This window comes from Otolemur garnettii, unplaced genomic scaffold (assembly GCF_000181295.1).
Source record: "Otolemur garnettii isolate 467f Iridium unplaced genomic scaffold, OtoGar3 scaffold00104, whole genome shotgun sequence".
Classification (NCBI taxonomy): Eukaryota; Metazoa; Chordata; class Mammalia; order Primates; family Galagidae; genus Otolemur; species Otolemur garnettii.
This window is the reverse complement of record NW_003852499.1, coordinates 7,446,406-7,472,645: the sequence shown is the minus strand read 5'-3', so window position 1 is coordinate 7,472,645 and position 26,240 is coordinate 7,446,406. Positions and strand designations below refer to the sequence as shown.

The following is a 26,240-nucleotide window of genomic DNA, read 5'->3' as shown; positions in this document are numbered from 1 at the left end:
CCTCTTTATGTTTTCTTATAATTTTTCTTTTCACACACCTTGGGCTTCATTTTCATTTTGCCACTGTTGCCACTATTGAAATATATAATCTACCCTTTTCAGTGTGAAGATCATCTTCTTGTCAAGGAAAACAGAAACAATCTAAATACAGAATTTCACATGCTCTATCATTTAGCAACATTACACAAACAAGCAGAAGCAATAGATAAGCTCTTCCTTTTATGATCCTTCTCTGACATTCCTCTTTATTGAATAAACCTCAATTGACTTAGGAGTCTGGCACTAATGACATAATTACTGTAAGGTATGTGCCAGCCTCTCATATTGCTATTTGATTATATTTTCCTACTTGTTATATTAATGTCTTTTTGTCCATTATTCCTATCTCGCTCCTTCCTTCTGGATGTAATTTCCTTTTTTCCAAAGTACATCTTTTCCATGGGTAGTATACTCTCTGAGTTTGTGTTAGTCTGATAATATGTCTTTATTCTACTTCACCTGAAGAATGGTGATAGTTTAGCTGGATACAGAATTTTGAGTTGCCGAGGGTTTTCACTAAACTTTTAAGATTTTACTCTATCATATTCTAAATACTATTGTTGCTATTAAAAAGACTGATGTTGGTCTAATTGTTAATCTTTTGTAGGTAATCTATCTTCTCTTCTTGGCTGGTTTTAAGATCAGTTTATCTATGGTTTCATTATGATGTATGTAGATGTGGATATTTTCCTGCTCACTAATAATTAGTGCGCTATTAAATTGAAAGATCCATTCCTATCATCAAATCAGAAAAATTCTCAGCAATTATCTCTTTTGAAATTGCCTCTCATTATCTCTGTCCTCTACTTCTTAAACTCTCATAGATAGAAATTACACTCTATTTCCATAGCACTCTTTAATAATTCTATCTTTTATCATCACTCTCTGAGTAATATCTCATCAGATCTATATTTTGGTTCACTATTAGTAACTACACCTCAATTCTCTCTAATGTGCTGCTAAACTAATATATGGGGTTTTTCATTTTAATTATTATATACTCCATGTCTAAAATCCTGCTTTTGGCCTTTTACAAACTGCCTATTATTTACAGTATGTTGCTTTTAACCTATGTTTTAAATACTTCCTTCATGTATTTAATAATAGTTAATAATTTCTGAATGTTACTATGCACATACATTAACTCATTTGATTCTTAAACACTTTATAAGGTGATGCTATTATTTTTGAGGCACAAAAAGTATATACTTTTACAGCACTAAGGGGCAACGCCAAGATTCAACAACACAATACCAAACAACTAATGCTACCCTTGTTATACTGCATCAACTTTCATTTTCAGAAGTCCTAAAACAACATCTCAATAAGTTTCATCTGATCATCCATTCTGGAGAGTGTGCCCACACTTAACAGTTCTTATTTTAATTATTTAATTTATAGTCTCATTCCATTATCCAATGTTCCAATTAGAAGTCTCTAATCACTCCTGATACTAGCTCAGGGTAGATTATAACCCACAAGTGATTACGTAATTTGGATTTATAAATTCATTATAAGCAGGCTTTTATTTGTGGGAATCTGCCTATAACACAGAGAAAGTATGTCTCTTACAAGTAGTTATGTCTATTCAAACTCAAATCTGCACAATGAGAGAGTTTTTTCTCCACAACTTAAAGGCCAAAGTCAGTCTCTCATACCATCAACTAATAGTAGTAGGAAGAACTTTTTCTAGTTCAGCCTTTCTCAGGAGAGTCCTAGTCTTACACCATTGTCTTGGCTCAAATCTCCACCTCACTTAGGACCAAGATCTACCTCTGTCTACATGTCACCATTAAAATACAGTGTCTCAAAAAAAAAAAAAATGTAGTGTCTCAGGCTTGGCACCTGTAGCACAGTGGTTACAGCAACAGCCACATACACCAAGGCTGGTGGATTCGAATCCGGCCCAGGCCATCTAATCAACAATGATGATAACCTCAACAAAAAATAGCAGGGCACTGTGGCAGGCACCTGAGTCCCAGCTACTTGGAAGGCTGAGGCAAGAGAACTGTTTAAGCCCAAGAGTCTGAGGTTGCTGTGAGCTATGACACCACAGTACTCTACCAAGCATGACATAGTGGGACTCTGTCTCAAAAAAAAAAAAATTTAGTCTCTCAGTTACTAAAAATAACAACCCCTCAGAACATCCCCAGTGTAGAGTCCTTAGTAACAGGTACTCATTCTTAGCAGGCAGGAGAAAAAAAACATATGCCTATCAGACAAGCCAAATCAACTCTGAGAATCAGTGTGATAACAGACATTATTATATCCATTATAACTGCATAGTAATTAGTGCTTCTAAGCTTTTATCCCTATGGAGAAAGACTAAATTTCTCTTATTTCTCAATTCACTTAAAATTACCATTAATCCATAAAAAGTGCTTTTCTTGTTTTATTATTTTTTCCATTTATGTCCAATATCCATTCTTCCTTTAATATGCTGCTATTATAATATATTATAAATGTTATTGTGTTATTGAATATGATGCATCTTAGAAATTACAGAAGGTGATATTTATATTCATATGTTTTTAACTTATATGAATGCTAGATACTCCATACTGCTTTTTATAGTTAAAAGAATATGTATCCATGATCCAACATATACACACGTAATAAAAACAGATAAGAGATCTCCACACAACAGGACCAACAGAACTCCACTGTACTTATTAACTCTCTTAATAAATGTGAATGGTTTGAATTACCCACTGAAGAGGCACAGGCTGGCTGATTAGAAAAAAAAAAAAAAAACCAGAAGCCACACATATGCTATCTTTAGGAAACATCTAACTCTCAAAAAGAAATCACAACTCAAGGTAAAGGGTTAGAAAACAATATTTCAGGCAAATGGAAACCAAAAGAAAGCAAGATAAGCAATCCTTTTGGAAGACATAATTAACATTAAAGGAATTAAAGTAAAAAAAGACAAAGACCCTACATACTGGTCAAGGGAACAATACAAGAAGAAGACATTAATTCTAAATATTTAGGCACCCAACATTAACATCCCTGGATTTACAAAACAAATCCTTCTTGATTTGAACAATACAATAACAAACAATACCGTAATACATTCCACTGACAGAACTGGACCAATTCTCCAAGCAGAAGCAAAACACAACCCCAGAACAAGTGGGCTCAACTATGTACACAGAACATTTCACCCCAATATTGCTTAATATATGTTCTTCTCATGGGCTATTATAGATAATTCTCCAAGATAATTGTATCCTAGGACACAAATTGAACCTTCACAAATTTAAAGAATAGAAATTATACTCTTTATTTTCATGTACTACAAAACAATAAAAACAGAATCCAATTCCAACAGATTCCACACATTCCCACATGAAGTCATAAAAACTAAACACCTTTATGCTGGGTCAAAGAGGTGATAAAAAAGGAAATCACTAAATTCCTTGAACAAAAGAACAATGAAGCCACAAGCTATCAAAACCTTGGGGATCCCACAAAAGCAGTCCTAAGAGGAAAATTTATCACATTAAAAGCCCACATCCAGAAGTCTGAAAGAATGCAAATCAACAATATAATAAAACATCTCAAAGAACTGGAAAAGAAAGAGCAATCTAATTCCAAACCTAGTAGAAGAAAAGATATAACCAAAATGAGATCAGAACTAAATGAAATCAAGAACAAAAGAACCAACTGGAAGATAAACAGATCAAAAACCTGTTTCTTTAAAAGAACACCCTTTGGTCAGATTAGCCACAAACAGAAAAGTAAAATCTCTAAGCAGCTCAATCAAAAACAAAAAAGGAGAGATTACAACAGATACCACAGAGATATAAAAGACCATCACTAAATACTATAAAAAAACCACTCTATGCCCAGAAATTTGAAAACATGGAGGAAACGGTCCAATTCCTGAAATCACACTACCTTCATAGACTCAACCAGGAAGAAACAGAACTTTCAAAAAGAGCAATATAAAAGACCTAAACTTCAACAACAATAAAAAATATTCCGACCAAAAAAAAAGTCCTTCAAAGAAGAGCTCATACATATATGACAGAACCTATTCCAAAACACTGAGAAGAAAAGAACCCTACCCAACTCCTACAAAGCAAATATCACCCTTATACCAAAACCAGGAAAAGAACTTAACAAAAAAATAAAACTACAGACCAATATTGTTAATCAATATTGACATAAAAATGCTCAATAAAATTCTAGCAAATAGAATTTGGCCATACATCAAAAAAATAATACATCATGATCAGGTGGGCTTTATCCCAGGGATGCAAAGCTGGTTCAACATACATAAATCCATAAACATAATTCACTAAATTGAAACCAAAGTTAAAACAAAGACCATATGATCCTCTCAACAGACATGGAAAAAGCATTGGACAAAGTTAGCATCCTTTTTTGATAAAAACACTTAAGAAAACAGGCACAGATGGGACATTTATTAAACTGACAGAAGCCATTTATGATAAACCCACAGCCATTATCACACTGAATGGAGAACAACTGAAAGCATTTCATTGGAACCAGACAAGGATGTCCACTATTGGCCGCTACTATTCAACACAGTGCTGGAAGCCCTAGTCAATGCAATGAGGCAAAGGAAGGATATGAAGGGAATGCAAATGGCAAAAGGGAGGTCAAATTATCCCTCTTTGCTAACGATACAATTATTATACTTAGAAAATCCCAAGGACTCAACTACAAGACTCCTGGAAGTGATCAAGAACTACAGCAACTTCTCAGAATATAAAAGCAATATTCAGAAATCACTAGCTTTCATATACATACTGAGAACCAAATCACAGATACAACAGTACCAAAGAAAATGAAATACCTTGGAATTTATTTAGCAAAGGACATGAAGGATCTCTACAGAAAGAACTATGAAATATTGAGAAAAGAAATAGGAGATAATGTAAACAGATATAAATACATACTATGCTCATGCTAAGAAGAATCAACATTGTTAAAATGTCCATACTACTCAAAGCAATCTACAGATTTAAAAGAATCCCCATGAAAGCACCAAGCATACTTCAAAGAACGTGAAAAAATAGTACTTTGTTTTATGTGGAATCAGGAAAAAACCCACATACCCAAAGCAAATCTATAAAATAAAAAAATCTGAAGGCATCACATCACCAGACTTCAGATTATGCTATAAGTGTACAGTGATTAAAACAGCATGGTACTGGCACAAAAACAGGGACATAGACCTATAGAACAGAACAGGGAACCTGGAGATGAAACCAGTCCCATAGCACATTCTGATCTTTGATAAAGCAAACAAAACCATACGTTGGGGAACAAATCTGTATTTAATAAAATGGTGCTAGGAAAACTTGTTAGCCACACATAAAAGGCTGAAACTGCACCCATACTTTTTACCACTTACAAAAATTATACCTAAGACACAAAACTATAAAAAATCTGGAAGAAAGTACAAGAAAAGAATCTTAACAATGTCAGTCTTCAGAAAGAATTTATGAAGAAGACCCCAAAAGCAATTGTAGGGCTAATAACTAGAATCTACAAAGAACTCAAGCAAATCTACAAAAAAAAGAGCAAACACTTCCATTAAAACCCAGCAAGAGACGTGAACAGAATTTTTTCTGATGAAGACAAATGAATGGCCAACAAACTCATGAAAAAAATGAGCATTGTCTCTAATTATTAGAAAAATGCAATCAAAACTACTTTGAGATAATAACCCAACCACAGTGAGAATGGCCCACATCACAGGGTCCCAAAACTACAGATATTGATGTGAGTATACAAAGAAGAGAATACTTTTGAACTGTTGCTAGGACTGTAAACTAGTACAGCCTTAATAGAAAAAAGTGTGGAAAAGTCCTCAGAGAACTAAAAGTAGACCTTCCGTTAGATCCTGCAATCCTATACCTAGGTATCTACCAAAAGGAAAGAAGTCATTTTACCACAAGGACATACGCACTTGAATGTTTACAGAAGCCCAATTTACAGTTGCAAAGATATGGGAACAACCCCAAACCCCTTCAACACATGAATGGATTAACAAAATGTGGTGTGTGTGTGATATGGAATACTATTCAGCCAGAAAAAAGATGAAGCGTTTGTATCCTTTGTTACAACTTGGGTGGATTTGGAGAACACTCTCCTGAGTAAAGGATCACGAGAATGAAAAGACAGCCATTCCATGTACTCAGTACTAATTTGAAACTTGTAGATTAACAACAATGGGCTCATATGAGAGAAAAACTCCACTGAATCCAAGGAGGGGACAAGGAAGGGGACAAGGGGCCAGTGGGTTTCTTCCCAGCAGGAACAATTTGCAGGTTTATGACATGCTTCCTGTATGAGAGACGTAACTACAACTTAGATTTTGCCTTACAAATGCAAGCAATATGGCCTAATTGTATTTTTAAGATAATTTAATTAATAGTAAAATAAATCAAATGAGGGGACTTATTTTCCTAATATAACTTTTGTTTTTAATTTTTTTCTATCTTTATACATGTAACTTTACTATTTCATTTTGCCTTAGGTTTAAGTCTTATTAACAATGTATTTCTTTACCTTGTTTTTCCCCCAATTGAGATTTATATTTTAATCCAAGTTTAACTCATTTGTATTTACTGTCTTTCCTATTATTCATACTTATTTCAGCCATCTTTTTTCAGGGTGTCTACATACCATCCACTCCCTCCAATTCTTCTTTTCTATTCTCCACTGGATAAACTAAATTTTATTCTGATGGCTCGAAACATATACATTCCATTTTGTTTCTTCTAGTATAGTAAGTGCCATACTTATACTAATATTTTTCTGTCAATTTCTTTTTTTTTTTTTTTTTGAGACAGAGCCTCAAGCTGTCATTCTGGGTAGAGTGCCATGACATCACAGCTCACAGCAACCTCCAATTCCTGGACTTAAGTGAGTCTCTTGCCTCAGCCTCCCAAGTAGCTGGGACTACAGGTGCCTGCCACAACACCCAGCTATTTTTTGGTTGTAGTTGTCACTGTTGTTTGTCAGGCCAAGGCTGGATTCAAACCCACCAACTCTGGTGTATGTGGCTGGCACCTTAGCCACTTGAGCTACAGGTGCCGAGTCTCCTGTCAGTTTTCAAGCTGACTGTTATCTACTTCTCCCATCACCACTGTGAGCAGTGCCAACTCATCATCTGGAATGGGGTAGTAAGAAGCAAGCCTCCCAGGTCAGAAAGCCTCTAGTGTTAATCTGTACCTCTGCTCTGACAATGCTCTTTTTCTAAAGCCACACTCTGCCTTGGATATAAAGGGGATACTGAGAGAAGAAGTTACACCCAGAGGCTGGCCAGTCCACCTTGGTCACCAGGCTTGAGTATCACACCATTGCTACCCTGCAACACCTGCTTCCAGCTTTGGCCCCTTAACTCCTACTGGACTGTGCCCTGCTCAGGGAGACATGATAGAGCAATGATCTTCCAAGGAAAGTGAGAAAGAAACACACTCACTGAAAAAGATCCCAAGCCCTATCTCTATTATGGATACCCAGTCCTCTTTTATTCTGAGGAGTTACTTAATATAGATATAAATGTACATATAGATCATCAGCAGGCTTTCTGTTTTATTCACCACCATATCCCCAGTGCTCAGAAGAGTTCTCAGCAGACATCCACAAATAACTCTTGAATGAATGAAGAATGCAATCAATAAATCTTTCTCTTCTTTCATAATCTCATGTCATGAAAAATGCCTCTCTCTAAATTTTGTAATTCTATCATATTAAATTCTTTTCTCATCTCTCCTAACATGAATTGTTTCCTCTTCTCCCCACGTTTCTTTGTGGCTAGTCCCCAACCTACTAATCGAATGAGAGCCATGGCCTCTATAACATACCGTAAGTAGTAGTCAGAAAAGATGAATTCTAGTTCCAAAACTAATACCAAATAGTCACGCAGGCCTTTTGGCATGTCACTTACCCTCTCTGCACAGATAGCACTTATAGCATTATGATCAAGAACATAAGTTTTGAAGTTTTACTTGACCGGTTTCTGAATGCAGGTAGTAGTTAAGTCATATAAACATCAATCTCTCTAAGCTTTAGGAAGTCCATCTGTAAAATGTTACAACAATTCTTATTTCTTAGAAGGTTACTATAAAAATTAACTGGGAAAATGAACAAAAATATATACACCCTGTATGGTATACATAGAAAGTACTCAACGTTAGATATTACCACACACAATTTTTAAATTATGGAGACTAGATGATCTCTAAAAATACCTCTAGTCCAAAGAATATATTCCGAGAAAGCCAGAACTCTAACTTGAAGAAGCCCCATACCTGGGCACTGGGTGGGGATTGCCGGCAAAAGGTGCATGCCAACAGCATCCCAGCTCAGGTGCCTAACATCCTAGAGCTAGGGCAGTTTTTTTACTTTGTGCTGGATGTTGATTCCTTCATCACTTCTGAGAAAGAACCATTTCTTCTTAATGTTACTAAGATATGGATGATACTGCTCACCTACATAAAGATAATTCTAAAACACAATTTCTAGCAAAAGAAAAAATACAATACCACTTTGAGGCAGTAAGGTCTATATTATTTCAGTTTATTGGTAAAATCAGCTCTGCTCTGCACATTGAGAACTCATCAAGAAAGTAAATTCAATGGGAGGTCCCTACTATGGCATCAAGGTTCAAGAACAAGAAAATGGGAATAAAATAGAAAAATTCCCAAGACTACTATAACCGATATCAAAATTTCCAGAGTTATTAGTGAGAATAGCCCCAAGTGCCAATCAAAAGTGGTAAGCTAAGTGGTAAGCACTTCCTATAATTCTCAATGTAAAAGACAATAATATTTATGTTGCCCAACACACACCACTGCTATGCAGAGGAAATAAAACAATAAAGATCAAATCAAAGTGCTACAAACTATAAGGCATTTCAAAAAATTTTTTAACCCACTTAGTTTATTCAGATGAGAACTATATTATTAAACACCTACTCTAGCCATAAAATCCTTAGGACGTTAGTATTATCATTATCCTCATTTTATAGACAAGGAAATGGAGACTTAAAATAGGTAAAGTAACCCCTGTAAGGTCACCCAACTAGTAAACGTGGAGGGTTGGGTTTCAAACCCACATCTAACTCCAAAATCCTTGCCTTTAACCACTATATCCCTAAATCCAGACCACCTTTGGGAAGCTCAACAGATTAAAAGAGATGTTCATAAAACGGAAGCAATTCCATATATATTATACCTTGCACAACACCAGAGGGCCACATTTCATGTACTCCAAATGGGGGTAGGGGGGAGGCATTTATCACATCACTCTTTTCCTTAAAGAATTTTTTTAAAATTTTAAACTCCATGATCCATGTTCTTTTTGACATATATTTAAATTAGTGATCTGAGTGTTACATCAAAGTCTAGGATAGCTGCAGAGAAGAAGATGAACTCAATCAAGAGCAAATTATAGGAATAAAAAGAGCTGGCACAAACTTCCTTTTGTGTTTTAGAAAAACTGATCCTTGTCAAGCATCACCAGAGTAATTTTTAAAAAATAAATGCTAATAGGCCCAGCGCCTATAGCTCAGTGGCTAGGGCACCAGCCACATACACTAGGCCTGCCAAACAACAATGACAACCATAACAAAAACATAGCCAGGCGTTGTGGCAGGCACCTATAGTCCCAGCTATTTGGGAGGCTGAGGCAAGGGAATCACTTAAGCCCAAGAGTTTGAGGTTGCTGTGAACTGTGATGCCACAGCACTCTACCAAGGGCAACAAAGTGAGACTCTGTCTCACAAAAAAATAAAAAATAAAAAATAAACTAAAATAAATGCTAATAAATAAGCATATTACATTCTTAAAATAATCCCAAATTCAAAAAGAAGTTAACTTTCATACATCTTTTAGGATGAATGATAATATTTAAGCAGTAGTTTGAAAACTTCTAAGAGTAATCACTGAGACTCAGCTACTCTCACAATGGCTAAAAATAACCATTCAAGAATGACAATAAATACAGTCTTTATTCTCTATGGTACAAAAAAAACAATCACAAGCCCATCTGTGTAAGACTTACCTAATAAGAACATTATTTGAGAGGGGTACAAAGAGAAGGCTATGTTGCCAAAGGGAAAAAGTCATTTATTAAACTGTGACAAGCTTTTATATGTTTGCATTATCACTGACCAACTGTTTAGTTCTCTAGCGTGTACACCTGCCACTTCTATGCAAAGCTGTTACTATGGCTGACCAGGTTTAGGGCCCACCTCTAGCACACTGGCACCCTCTTCTGACACTTTTGCAGTACTGCATGCACTCAAGTTACTGAAGTGAAACACTCTGATTAATAAAGCCATAAATTAATAACTTTGCAGGTAACATTTTCTAAATAATTTTATATTTCCTGAAGAAACTTAAGCTTAATAGAAACAGGAGAGATATGCTCTAAATTAAATTTATGTCACTGAAAAAGAAAACCAACTTTGTTCTCTTGACAACATCTTAAAGGTTTATATATAAGCTGATTTTACTGTAAGAATTATAATAATGAAAACAAATAATATATCATACAAAGACCTTACTATATGCCAGGATCTAGGTGTGAATACACTGGTTTAATTCAAACAACAAAATTATGAGTCAAGTATTACTTTTCTCTTCTTCTGACAATGTGAATAGCCAGGCATAATGAAGTTTAATATACACCCTGAGTCATGCACCTGGCAGTGAATGGTACAGCTGATGTTGAAACTCAGTAAATATGCCTCTAGAGCCAGAGTCTGAACAACTACTTCGTCTAGTGAGTTTAAACCCAAAATATCTATGGGCGGAAGAATGGAGCAGATATCATGATAAAATGAAACATAATTAAAATACAAAAACTATTCCAATTATAAGAGAGACTCCACCTAACAAGTGCAAACATGTAACCTACTTATTTGTACCCTCAATTTAACCTGAAATTTTAAAAAAAAAAACACAAAAACAGGTAAAAAATGACAAACATGTCATCAAAATCTCTCGTTTTCAACAAAGCCACAACTGTACAAATAAAAATATGACATAAAACTGTTTTGGTGCCTTCCCCATTCCTCCTCACTTAAAGATTCTAGTCTCCTAGGAATATGATATTTTCATTCTTTTCTTTTCCTCCTCATTCCTTTCTTCTATCAAACTATGCTTTTGTTTATCTACTGTTTCTTGAAAAGAAAAAATCTATATTATAAGCATTATTCTTCTTCTATAAAGGAGAACTACTTACCTATTCCTATCTAAATTACCTGTTTCACTGAGACCTGCAATAAATGTTTATATTAAGATAACAAATCCAAACAGCATCATCAACTCCTTGTCTCCAATCATTGAAAATAAGATAGATAAAGAATCTGCCTGGGATTATCTAGCATATTCCTACTGGAAGTCACAGCCAACAGACTAGATAATCTCCTAAGATTTATAAAAATACTAATTTTATTTTCAAGCAGGATATGAACACATTGTCTAATGATCTGTGGTTCAAAGCTACATCTGTCTAGACCTTTTATAGATTATACATGTTTGCTTGAGTTACTAATATCAAAAATTATAACATTTAATCTAAACACAGAGTAAGCAAGCTCATTGTAGTTCATTTATAACTAAAAAATTTACCATGGTAGGAATTACAGCTTCTAAGTCAATGATTTTCCACAATTACCCTTTCATTTTAAATGTTAGTTTAGAGATATATTTTGAAGCACAGACTTGGTGAAAGTTTAAAGTATTAAAATATACATAGACTGTACCAGTTTAACTTGTTAGGTCTAAGAACTACTAAAATAAGATGGTTATATTTTAGTACAAATAACTGATCACATTGCTAAAACATTAATCACAACATTCTTCATATTTCCCCTCTCTAAACCTAACAAAAACAGCACAGGTATTATTCAGTAAAAGGTGCCAAGGAATCAACTCCCCACAAAACCCAGAATTCTTCTCACCTCGGTCTGCAGGATGGCAGCCCTTTGCTCCTTAGCAGTCAGCGACTCCTTCAGCACTTCGATGTGTTGCTTACTGTCTGAGAATTGGTTAGTGAGTGTTTCTAGCTTTGTCTGTAGGGCTAGCAGTTCTGTGTCCTTCCTGGATAGCTCCTGTTTCACTTGGCCAATCTAGAAAAGAAAGTAAAACATTGTAAGAAAAAAAAATGAAATAACCACCTTCAACCTGGGTCTCTGACAGATCTAAGTCAGAAGATAAGAAACTAAATGCAGCCTTAATTGTGTGATAGGACATATTCATCTTTTTGCACTGTCCACTCCACTCCCCCAACCCCCACAAAGCTTATTTATTGTGTCTTCCAAATATTCTCTGAAACCCTTAGAAAGAGAATGGAAAGGAAGGAAATTCCAATTCAATAAGATGACTACGAGATAGCAGTAAGCAACTAAGCACCACTGTGTGATAAAAGTTTTCATTTTATAAGTCAGACCTCTTTAGAACATAATAGAATGCAGGATTAATGTAGATACAACACAGAAGGAAAAAAAGAAACCTCCTAGTACTACTATTTAAAGTAAATTCAAAAGCTGCTGATACTGTGTTCTTTCACTAAGTTATATTTTTCATTCTCAAAGAAAAGTCCTTATCTTAAAAAGCTACTTTTAATGTTATGCATATGGTACTTTAAAAAAATCTTATAATTTTTATAAGTTATGTGTGCTAAATTTAAAAAAAGATTCCACCTACAAAGTTCTATCACTACAACATTCATACCAACTAAAATGGATAAAAGTATGTGACCTAAACAAAAAGTGCATAAAATTTCATTCTGTAATAACCTACACGTTTAATTTCAAGTTCATTACTCTAAAAGAGTAATCTATAAACAATAGGTGCCATTCATCCTCCCAAAATGTCTCCTACTACAGGAACTGTTTTCTTTCAAATATCTCCTTTACACTTGTTTCTAATAATTTTAAAAATAGTCTTTTACTCTAAATGTAAGCCAAATACATGAAATCCAACCTGCTTTTACATTATGTCTCCCACCTAGCAAGGAACTAAAAGATAAATTTATTATTTTAAGTATAAATTTGGCAAGACAGTAATTTCAGTATCATTGATGAAAAAGAGTACTTTATTTTTTTAAAACTGAATGTATCCAAAGTATTTTAATTGTAATGATCGTAAGTATAAGAGATAGAGCTTTGAGATCAATTTCCCATGAAGAAATAAATTTTACTCTAATTAAAATTAACTTTTAAGGACACCAAAAATCAATTTCTAATTCAGTATTCTGTTTCAACAAAAAGCATAAGCATTTTTCTCATATGCATGAAATCTTACTTACAGATATGGTTATTTATTCATTCAACAAATATTTCTGTATGTTTACTGTATATAGAGTACTTGAGAACACTAAGACATCAGTGGACAATAATTGCTAAGTGCCAGCTATTTTCATCCTGTAAAACAGGTATGTGCCCAGGAATGACCACATACTGTAATGTCTTTCCTGATATCCCTTTATCAATAAAAAATGCATATCAGTATTATTCTATCCATAACTATAGACTGTACTGAAAACACTTCTGTTGTACGAATGAATATTCAGGAGAAATGTTCAAAATGTTGCCACTTTCTCTTGCTAAGGAAATATGGCTTAAAGATGATTCAAATTTCCAGCTATCTCCAATCATAATCAAAAATAAATACATGTTTCCTCATTATCTACATTATTAAATAAGCTTCTAATAATGCTATATTGACAAAGACTGAGAAAGGAAGAAAAGATTTTAAATGAAAAGCAGAATTCAAAGCACATGTGTTCCTTAAAGATTGAGAAGGGGAAAGAATATTATAAACAGGAAGCAGATATAATACAAAACTTAGGAGTACACAGTTTAGCAGTGAATCACGTATCAGGCTAAGCTAGCTATGTGTCCCTGAGTAATTACTTTACCTCTCTAAGCCTTAGTTTCCTAACTGGTATTATGGAGAAACTATACCAGTGGCAGATTCATATTAAACACACTTACCCTGTTGTCTGACATAACAGACATGAATAATACACAGCAGTAACTATGAAAAAAGGAAGTTGTAGATCAACTTCTCTAGATAATACACATCTGCCATAAACCAAATTAGACCCTTTCATCAAAATATTTCACTTTTTTATCTACACTATAAAGTAGAACGCAAACATACCAATTACCCATAACTTTGGGGTTTTTTAAAATACTGCATTCCAGTCTTAGCCCACAATTATTTTGAGAAGCAGTTTTTTTCTTATACTTTGACAAATGTGCAGACAGCATAATATAGGGCAATACAGTGAAGAGCTCATAAGCACACTTTCTAGAATGAGAATGCTCGTGTAAAATCAAACCCTGCCTCTTACTAGCTTTGTTTTCCTAGGCACCATTCTGTTACTTTGATTTCCTTACTATAATTCAGGGTTGATAATATACCTAACTCAGCAGGTTATAAAATGTTTATAATAAGTATGCAAGTGTTGGCTATTTAATGACCATTCCTCAGGAACCATGTGGGGTTGGTACCAGGATCCTCTTCAGATATCAAAATTCATGCTCAAGTCCCGATATAAAATGGTATAGTAACTGTATATAATCTACTCACATCATCCCATACACTTTAAATCATCTCTAGCTTACTTACAATACTTGATACAGTACAGGTGCTGTGCAAACAATTGTTTTAGGGAATTGTTTAGGGAATAATGGCAAAGGGGAAAAGTTTATATATGTTCAGTACAGACACAACCACTCTTCTTTTCCCCTTAAAATAAAAAACACTTGTTGAATCTACAGATGTGGAACCCACAGATATGGAAGGCCAACTGTATTTATTGCTTTATTATTATATTTTGAAATGGTATTTTAAGTTCATCAGAAGATGTACATACTTAATAATTTTAATTTATCAGATAACTCCAAATACTTTCTATACATCTGTCCTAAAGAAAATAACATTTGATACTTTTTTTTCCATTCTTGAGATACTTTGATAAGAAGAATATGTTCCAGCTCCATCCATGTAAATATGTAAGAGGTAAAGTCTCCATCTTTCGTTAAGGCTGCATAATATTCCATGGTGTACATATACCACAATTTATTAATCCATTTGTGGGTCAATAGGCACTTGGGCTTCTTCCATAAAACATTCTGGTACAAATATCTTTGTTATAATGTGATTTTTGGTCTTCTGGATATATACCTAGTAGAGGAATTATAGGAGCAAATGGACTATGAAACCAATTTATAGCTTTCTTATGAAAGCTATAACCCAATTATAGCCCAAGAAGGGGAAGTGAGGGAGGGGAGAGGATGGGTGCAGGGAGGATAATCGGTGGGACCACACCTAAGGTGCATCTTACAAGGGTACATGTGAAATTTACTCAGTGCATCTTACAAGGGTACATGTGAAATTTACTAGGTGTGGAATATAAATGTCTTAACACAATAACTAAGAAAAGGCGGTGAAGGCTATGTTAACCAGTTTGATGAAAATATTTCAAATTGTATATAAAACCAGCACGTTGTACCCCATGATTGCTTTAATGTACACAGCTATGATTCATTAAAAAAAAAAAAAATGTAGCACACTACTAAAGGATATTGATGCAAAAAAAAAGAAGAAGAAAATAACATCTGTGGCAAAATCATCTATTGAGGGATTTAAAGATAATATCAACATAAGAAGGTAAAGCACTTTACCGAAAAACTTCAAATTCAAATAAACTCTAGGCAATGGGACTAGAACATCTGCGTATTTTTGTACCTTAGATGAAAAAAAGACCATCATTCATATATAAACATCAACAATCTAACAATAAGGTGTTGAGAAAAAACAAGCTTTGAAATACCATCCATAGAGTGACAAAGGCAACAATAAAGAACCAGGCACAGGGCTTCTAGAACACATGAAGGCTCACTGCACACAAAGTGACACATAGGTCAAACTGGTGAACAGGAGTCGGTTAAAGAGCAGAGCAGGCTGGTTAGTGCTAGTAATGGGCAGAGCTGCCAACCATAGAGAATGAAAGTGTAAGCCACCCAGAAGCCAGAGCTGGCAGGGTCCCACTGTGGGATCACTGCACACAAAAGAGGTAAATCTTACGGCAAAGACCTCGGCCTGAAGACCAGCCGCTCTCTTTTTCAGCTCCTCCCCTTGAGCCTCTTTGGAACTTAGCTCCTCCTTCAGTTGCTCTACCTGTCACGACATTGTTATTCTTTTTCATTTATAGGTCAGCTTAGGTCTTCTTATTAACTGCTTTTGAAATAGAGTGGTAACTGGAAATAACAATAACTTATATAACACAATCAAATCTGTTCCCCTAATTCCCTCTTCAAAGAGTCACTGATGGCTTCTATATTTTGACAGTTTTTTTTTTATAAAATAGACTGAAATGTGCTAACGAACAAATGGAAAGCATAAATACGGATTTTATATTGCAGTACATTTTGTTCTCAAATTAGGGTGAAAGTCCAAACTAATGGAAAGTTGGATATGTGTATTTTTAAATTCTAAAATTAACAGGAAATTGGTAGAAATTAAAGTAGTAGAGGAATATTCTATAAACTTATATGCTACAGTATGGGCACCACAGCAAGAAGGCAAAAACTGGAGAGGGAGTTATGACTGTATCATTACATTAAATAAATAATAATGGGGAAAACATTTACTTTCTGGTTAAAAGTTTATAATTACAATCATGATTTTTAATTAAACCATAATAAAACTGATAAACTGATAACTGTAATAAACTAAATCCTCCAACTTGCTGAAATAGTTCATAGAATCAAGCTAAATGTTGGATCCAAGGAAGAAATGTTGTGACTGACTTTGTAACACAGCCTGATAAGTCTCAGTGGTATCTTACTGCACATATGCACAGACTGATAAGTTTTAGTGCTATCTTACTATATATATGCCAAAAGTGCACATGAGAAGCCATAAGCGTGAGGGCAAATGGATCGTTCCCAAGGGATAAAGCAAAGGGTTTTCCTTTATGGAACTGTATTTGAAGGGGAAACAATTTTATTTAACCCATTTTGAAAAATGGGGCAGGAGGTAGATTCAGCCTCCTAGGGTTCTGACTTTTAAACTACTTCACAATAGGTAAAGAACTTGATATCTCACTCAAGTTATAACCAGATGAAACAGTCATCTGGTTATAATTCTATTAAATGACCTCAAAAGTACAGAGATATGAACAGCTAAACTGTGATAATACATATGTAGTCTCATACAAGCAATTCTCTCTTAGTAAAAATTTATAACTCTCTGATATCAGTAATTTTGACTAATTTGAGGAAAGTTCCATTTGAAAGAACTACACTGGAAGTATTCTTCCCAGAAGTCTGATAAAACAGAGTTAAGTTGATCTTTGTTATCACTAAAGATGTCGAAAGTATGCATCAATTTTTCAAACCTCTTGAAAGCATTGAAGTATCACACATCATACCTTGTTTTTCATAAATTTAGAATGGCTCCGATACACCTCCATTTGCTTCATTTCTTCTTCCCGTTCTTCAGTACTCAATGCCCCATTGGATTTCAGCATCTGAATTTCCTCTTCCAGGTCTCGGAGTCCACGCTCCATAGAGGAAATTTTTGAATCCTGAGAACAATGGAAGATTTCAGGATTAATCTAGTCACAAAAACCCAGAGAAGATGAATAACATAATCTTTAAAGATATCAAATTTAATAAAACTGAACAAACGTATAGAAAAATTGCTGCCCAGTGATTTACACTTTGCTTCTAAAAACACATGCTTTACAGCTGTGTGGGTGGGAGACGAAGGACTCATACCTACAATGTTCCCTCTGTCTCTAGTTATGCATCCTTCAATTAAAGTTGAAATAATTAACTAAAGAAATAGAAGCAGGGCAGCACCTGTGGCTCAGTGAGTAGGGCACCAGCCCCATATACCAAGGATGGCAGGTTCAAACGCGGCCCCGGCCAAACAGCAACAAAAAACAGCTGGGTGTTGTGGTGGATGCCTATAGTCCCAGCTACTCAGGAGGCTGAGGCAGGAGAATCGCCTAAGCCCAGGAATTGGAGGTTGCTGTGAGCTGTGACTCCATAGCACTCTACCAAAGGCAATAAAGTGAGACTCTGTCTCTATATATATTAAAAAAAAAAACCTTCCCCCCCATTAAAAAAGAAAAAAAGAAGCAATGGAAAACTATAGTTTCCTTTGCACCAGAAACTATAAACTTCTAGTGAAAAAAAAACCTTTTCTAGTTCTAATACATATTGTATCATTTTACTTGGTGACCCCTAAAAGGCATATTTTTGCCCCCAAAAGTGGGAAAGACTAAGAGGGTTTCAGTGATTTATATAATAATGTATACATTATTATATATTATTGTATACATTATTTTACAATAATAAAAACTACATAACATTCTATTGCAGAAAAAGAAATGAATAATTATATTTGTATCATATTAGAAATATTATTTGCCATACTTCTCCATGCATTTAAAATAATTCATAGTAATTTTTTTAAATCATTATCCTTGTAAGTCATCATTATCACAAATATCACCTTCTAGCAGAACCTTCTTCCATATTCAATTACTTGATTTTCCTTGTCACAGTATCTAGTTTATCCCCAGATTTCTTTAGATGTCATAAATTACTGCTATATGGAATGAATAGTTTTATATATAGTAGTTGCATATGCTTATTTACCTAAGAAACAGAGACTTTATTTTATTTTATTTTTTGGAGATAGAGCCTCAAGCTATCCCCCTGGGTAGAGTGCCATGACATCACAGCTCACAGCAACCTCCAACTCCTGGGCTCAAGCAAGTCTCCTGCCTCAGCCTCCCAAGCAGCTGGGACTACAGGTGCCCACCACAATGCCCGGCTATTTTTTTTTTTTTTTTTTTGGTTGCAGCCGTCATTGTTGTTTGGCGGCCGGGCTGGATTCGAACCCGTCACTTTAGGTGTATGTGGCTGACGCCTTAGCCGCTTGAGCCACAGGCGCCGAGCCAGAAACAGAGACTTTAAAGAGCATAAATTCAATACAGCTTTATTTTACTTGGAGTTTTAGAGAAACCACCATTCCTATGGAAAACCATTTTGAGATTGACTTCCGTTTCCGCTTTCCTTCAAGGATTTCTTAATTGACTTTCCTTGCTATCTTAATTCCTAGAGCATGTAGATGAAAGAAGTTAAAGCAGCAGTTCTCAATGTGTGCGTTGTGACCCCTTTTTAACAATGAAAATACATTGTGGCATTAGGAAGGTTGAGAACCACTGGAGGATTCATTATGAAAAAAGTGCACCTGAGGCAGGTGTGATGGTTCACGCCTGTTATTCTAGCACTCTGGAAGGCTGAGACAGGTGGATTGCCTGAGCCCAGGAGTTTGAGACCAACTCGAGCAAGAGCAAGACCCTGTCTCTATTAAAAACAGAATAGCTGGGCATTATGGCAGGCACCTATAGTCTCAGCTACTCAGGAGGCTGAGGGAAGAGAATCACTTGAGCCCAAGAGTATGAGGTTGCAGTGAGTTGTGACACCATGGCACTCTACCCAGGATGACAGAATGAGATACTGTCTCATACAAATAAACAAATAAATAACTTTAAGGGAAAAGGTACAAGAGGAAGAGGGATGTACTCCTCTGTTTTGCTCATCACATTATCTTTAAAAATACCACAAGAAAAGTTTTGTTTTACAAATCTATTCAAATTAAACTTACATTTTGCTCAAAGTTAAATGTACTGAATTACTAATAATACCACCAGACATATTCTAAAACTTAACCAGAATTATGATATACTTATTTAAAATCAGTGGGCTTTATGCCATCATTTACTGACCCATAAAGAGCAATACTTCAATTATACTATCTGAAAATTCACTTTTAAGATTGCTATAAATTTATCTGGAAATATCCCTTAAAAATGACTAAAATACTGGCTCGGTGCTGGTAGCACAGTTGTTACAGCGCCAGTCACATACACTGAAGCTAATGGGCTCAAACCCAGCCAGGGTCTGCTAAACAACAATGACAAGTGCAATAAAAAATAGCTGGGTGTGGTGGCAGGTGCCTGTATCCCAGCTACTTGAGAGGCTAAGGCAAGAGAATCATGTAAGCCCAAGAGTTTGAGGTTGCTGTGAGCTGTGACACCATAGCACTCTACCCAGGGTGACAGCTTGAGACTCTGTCTCAAAACAAAAAAAGAAGAAATGACTAAAACACTAAGCATATGCATGTGACTGACCTGCATGTGGAAGAACATGAAATACAGGGTCTCCTCTGACATTGGCCTGGGTGGTGATAAGCGGAGACCAGCTGAATGGGTGAAGTAAGGCTTTCCTTGGGAGGCTACACAGCCCCCAATTAAGAACTCCAGCTCTGCACATCACAAGGCAGCCTCTACCTGTACAGAGCCTCTACCAACCTCCACAAGGCCCCTGCCAAAAAATATTATCCATCTTCTCCTATACCCGCAACACAGACAGAGACAGCACTTGACAAATCAGCATCCCCACCATCAAATCAGGAACCATAAAAGCTTCTCCCCAAAAAGGGATCTTGACTGCAGCTCTGAAAACCAGAAACCAGGCTCTGCCTGCCCAGGAAAAAAACATTCCAAGCTGTTCTCTGAAAGCAGGCCAGAAATTAATGTTTGATACTCTCAACTAGTTCTATCCAATTGGCAATCAATCCAATTGGCACCAAGGGCTGAGTTTGAGGACAGTCATTCCAACTAGGTTTCTTACTCATAAAATGTGTAATGACTAAATAAATAAATTTCTGTTCACCTTACTTCTCTGTACTTCTCCAACCTGGTTCTCCCCTCACTGATGAACCAATCCCACTGGGCTTATTGAAATCTTCTGCTCCTCTGTACCCCCCCATATTCTCAACCATTTTTCAAAGATTATCTCCTATCTCAAGTAAAACCTGGCTTTCCCAGAGGATACAAATTCTGTGAACTCTCTCCAATGAAGGCCAGTAATCTCCCAGCATCACAAAGGAGCATGGGGAAGGGGGGAGTTCTGGTTCTTCCATGTTGCCCCCCTTATAGAAAGCTCATACTCCCTTTCACTCTATCCTCCTCACAAAGCTTCCATCTAGGAACTTCTCAATCACTCCCACCCACTGTTTGAAGTCTTTGGCGCCTGGCTCACAATTGCTACTCCTGCCATCATCCTGGGATGTCAAGGACAGAATTCCTTGATGCCCTTAATTCCAATGGCTTCATCCTCCAGTCCTGTTCAGCTATCCAGTTTATAGGACTGTACTCTGGATCGCATTATTACTCAGGATTCTTCTTCCAGGCCCATCATCTTCTCACTCTGATTACCTGCAGTTCTTTAACCTCATTTCCCTAACATTTACATTTTCTCCCAACCTGTCAGTCCACCTGAATTTTCCTTCTTCCATTTCCAGTACTGAACATCCAAACTTCCTGTCATCACCCTCAATTCATTTTGCATCTCAATCATTCTGTTCTACCTATCCATCAAAACTCTATCTTTATAGCAGTGCACAGTCATTCTTCCCTGCTCCTCAACTGCTAAAGAAAGACAAAAAAGAAGCAGAGAAAAAGGAGCAGAACTAAAAGGGGGTATGTGGCAGAAGGGAAAGGATGGAAGGGGAGAAGATGATAGAAGAAGGAATAAGGAAAAAGAAGAGGCAAGAGAAAAGAAAACTGCATCACCATGACAACTAGTGGGTTCTTTCATTGTCTTTCAATCACCTTCTTTTTTTTTTTTTGGTGGGGCTGGGTTTGAACCCGCCACTTCCAGCATATGGGGCCAGCGCCTTACCCCTTTAAGCCAGGCGCCACCCCTTCAATCATCTTCTTGTCTTATTTCTCCCAAAGACCATCCTCATGCATACATCTCTCAAACTCATGCCACAATCTCAGCAACTGAGCTACACATATTTCAGCTAACTTCAGCATAATATCCACATGAGCCCAGGGGGCCACCAGAATCTATTGCTTCTTTGCAGAATAGCTCAAGGTTAACACAACTTAAAATAGATCCACTGCCAATTAATACTCTTGACACTGTCCCATTCTGTCAAACAATGAGTACAGAAATAATTTTGTGAATATGGGTACATTCATTCATATGTTTTATTCTTCAGTGTCAACAGGAATAAGGAAATAACACATACAAATAAACTTGCAGTGAGAGTGAATAAAGTAAAATCATGTAATTAAACCATTCTAAAGGCCCTTTACAAGATTATATTCAAGATTACTAATTAACTACAAAGAACCCAGAATTCACTAATTTGGAATTTGCTTGGTAAGTCCTTTCCCCAAGGAAAAAAGATGTATACAATATAAATAAAGCTTTAAGAGAAAATCATCTAAATTAATAAAAGCACCTATTTATATTAAAGTATTTAGATATTAATAACTAAATATTCTTGTGATATCACTAAATATTAAATGATAGCCCACAAAGCAAAACACAGTGTCAACCTTTTTAGGTGTATGTAGAAGCTCCTATTTATAAGAGCTTTTTTTTTTGAGACATAGGCTCAAGCTGTCCCCCTGGGTAGAGTGCTATGGCATCACAGTTCACAGCAACCTCCAACTCCTGGCTCAGCCTCCCAAGTAGCTGAGACCACAGGTGCCCACCACAATGCTGGGCTACTTTTTGGTTGCAGCCATCATTGTTTGGCAAGCCTGGGCTGGATTCAAACCTGCCACCTTAGGTGTATGTGGCTGGCGCCATAGCCACTTGAGCCATAGGTGTGTATTAAATATTCACTCCTTATTAGCTGCTGCTGATGTTATTTTTATTAATAACATGTTCTTTCTTATAAAAGCTCTTATAGGCTTGGCGCCTATGGCTCAATGATGGCTGCAAAACACTTTAGTAGGGCCTGGTGTGTGTTAAATATTCACTCCTTATTAGCTGCTGCTGATGTTATTTTTATTAATAACATGTTCTTTCTTATAAAAGCTCTTATAGGCTAAAGTGTTTTACATGTTTCAAGTAATTTAAACCTCAAAACAACCCTATGAATGGGTATTACTATCACCATTTATTATAAAGAAATTGAGGCATAAAGAGATTAGGTAACTTGCTTCATGACACACAAAAGTAAAGCCACATTTTGAATCCAGGAAATGTAACTTAGAAAACAAGTTCTTTAATTACTATACTATACAGCTTAAAGATTTCTAACTATTTGTTAACTTAAAACAGAGGTTTTCATAAAACTGGGAGCTCCTCTAGACACTTTCTCAAAGTGTACATGGTCAAAACTATTTTCATAATAACACTATGATATCACCTGACTTCTGCAAAGGTGGGTAAAACTGCCTGTACCTTAGCACACATCATGGCAACGGCGAAGAGCCAGACTAGTAGTTATACTCTTCAGGCACATACAGTGAAAAAATATGAAAAATCAGACTTTTTTTTAAATTTTTGCTTTCAATTTCAGCTGGCTTTCACTTACCTTAGTTTGAAGTTGTTTTTTTGTTTGTTTGTTTGTTTTGGGGTTTTTCTTTTTTTTTTAATTTTTTTTTTTCCTCCTATAGCAATTCTCTTGCCCTTTGCCTCCCAACTAGTTGGGATTACAGGCGCCCACCTCAATGCCTGGTTGTTTTTTTTTTTTTTCTGTAGAGACAGGGTCTCACTCTGGCTCACTCCGGCTCATGCTGGTCTTCTGCCCATCTCGAACTCAGCTGAGCTCAGGCAATCCACCCGCCTCGGCCTCCCACAGCGCTGGGACAATCAGGCGTGAGCCACCACGCTCAGCCAAGAAAAGACTTTAAAAAACTGCTTCACTTAAGAATTCCTTGAGGAAGCAGTAAAAAGTTACTACTTTTCATAAATCTTAACCCACAAGTACAAATCTTTTTAACATTTTATGTGACAAAACGGGATGCACCTAGGCATGAAGCACGTCTGGGAACAGCACTTGCACGTTGCTTTGAGATGCAAAACGAATCTGGCACTAGTTCAGAGAACAGCACTTTACTTAGAAGAATAACTGACAAACTACAGTCACCCAGACTTGGTAGTTGGCAGAAATTAATTCTCTTAAAAATGAAGTAAGCCTGTCACTTTAAGAGAGTAAAGGTGTCCTGAGATCAAGAAGTTTGAGAACAGTTAAAGAAATTCTAGATAACTCTTTTTTGTCCAACCTGAATTAAGATCATAAAAAGGAAATGAAATTGAAATTATTTTAAGATGTCATTCATTTCATTAAGTCTTACTCTTATATTCAGTCTGCAAAATGAGGGAAATATTGCTACATAACATTTTCTAAAACTCATTAAATGTTTAATCACTCAAAAGTGTAAAGTGATTCATAAGATTCTTTATTAGATTCTCGCTTACCTTCATCTCAATAACAGTTTGCAGAGCTTTTGTTTTGGCAGAATCAGGGGCATTCTCAAATCTCCGATGCATCTCCTACAGAAGGAAAACAAAAGGAGAGTGAGTTCCCTCCTCATTCTCATCTTTTTAAAGGGAGGCAGGAACAGTAGTCATACGCAAAAGATACCAATCCAGGCTTGTGAGACACTCTGACCCCTTTCTGTGTGACCAACCTTTTCCCATGGACCAGGGACTCCATGGACCGCACTCAGCCTACTTCAACCATGTACTCACAGGAGGGTCCCTGTCTCTGAAAACCAACTTATTTAAAATTGGTCATACAAGTGAAACCACAATCTTCCACATGACTTCAAGACATAATCAGAACTCCAAATGCTCCAAAGGGGGGATGAGAAATGCCTCCTTATTAAAAGGAGAAATAAAAGCCATCACAATCAGTCTGCACTCCACAAAGCTATTGAAAGCATGTGTGCTAATAACATCCTTTCCACAGAGGAACAAACACCTGGTTACCTATGATGGCAATCTCTCTCCAGTGGTAGAAAAAGATGAATGAGACTGTTAAACAAGTTTCCTACGTAGTTTAGGTTTAGATAATGTCAGAAAAACAGAGTTTGTTTTTTTAAAACCCAAAATCTAGTGAGTTCAGGATAGTAAAGGCAGGAGATATTAGGGCCTTCCATGATTATCCTGAAGTTACCAGACCACCTCTAGCAATGTTCTTGTCAGATTCTGTAAATGTCTCTGAGTAAATCCCTCAGCACTTCCAAAGTACCCCAGCAACAAGCTCTAGTGACCCCAGAGAATACAAAGATAAATATTTTCCATCTGAACAGTGCTTAAGCAAAATAAAAGAAATATATAACACAATACTTTTAAACTTTTTACCTAATTTATTCATTCTTGCCTGACCAGGAAGCATCTCTTCTCATCCTCCTACCAAGCTCCAGCCACACTGGACCCCTTGTTGCCCCCTGGATATGCTGGGCATGTTCCAGTGTTTGAAGACCTTTGCCCCAGCTGTTAGGGGAAGACCTCACCTCCTTCTGGTCTTGGCTCTTCTGCATTATTACATTTATTAATTGTGATAATAATAACAGTTGTAGTTACATAAGAAATGTCCATATGTGTTAGAGATGCATATTAAAGTCTGTAGGGGTAAAATGTCAAAAATTTGCTTTAAAGTCTTTGGCAAAGATCACCAAAGGATAGGCCAGGAAGATACCAAAATCCAGATACTGAACAACCTTGGGTCCATAACGTCCATCATACAATTACAAATTACTAGACATACAAAGCAGGAAAAAAATGACTTATAACCCAGAGACAAGTCATTCAATTAAAATAAAAATAGAAATTACAAAGATGACAGAATTACCATTCCAACCAATAAACTTTGAAGTATTTGAATTATAAGAGGAAAAAATGAAGAATTAAGGGGAAATCTGTAATTAAGAAATTTAAAGCATATTTTTAAAAGGTAGACAAAACAGAGCCACAATATTTAGGGCTGATACTTAGAAATGACATTAATATATAAAGCAATATGCATTATAGATCCCTACTATATAATTTTGGGGATATAGACAGAGGATAAATATTAATCAAAAACAAAAGCATGGCTACCAGCTTGGCACCCATAGCACAGTTATGGAGCCGGCCACATACGTTGAAGCTGTCAGGTTCGAAACCAGCCCGGACCAGCTAAACAACAATGACAACTGCAACCAAAAAATAGCTGGGTGTTGTGGTGGGCACCTATAGTCAGCTACTTGGTAGGCTGAGGCAAGAGAATCATCTAAGCCCAAGAGTTTGAGGTTGCTATGAGCTGTGATGCCACAGCACTCTACCAAGGGTGACACAGTAAGACTATCTCAAAAAA

General features: G+C 36.1%; 1 protein-coding gene across 6 annotated transcripts in view; it reads right to left on the bottom strand.

The window, feature by feature from the left end:
* Positions 1-26,240, bottom strand: part of LOC100962189 (ELKS/Rab6-interacting/CAST family member 1) — a 285,037-nt gene that overhangs the window by 152,423 nt on the left and 106,374 nt on the right. For 3 of the 6 annotated variants that reach the window (XM_023517104.1, XM_023517103.1, XM_023517108.1), the window contains exons 4-7: positions 24,359-24,433; positions 17,482-17,637; positions 16,134-16,226; positions 11,996-12,163 (exon numbers count right to left, since the gene is read on the bottom strand). In XM_023517104.1, the coding sequence (XP_023372872.1) occupies positions 11,996-12,163; positions 16,134-16,226; positions 17,482-17,637; positions 24,359-24,433 (492 nt within the window). The remainder of the gene's footprint in view (positions 1-11,995; positions 12,164-16,133; positions 16,227-17,481; positions 17,638-24,358; positions 24,434-26,240) is intronic. The other 3 variants (XM_023517106.1, XM_023517107.1, XM_023517105.1) reach the window with 2 other exon arrangements.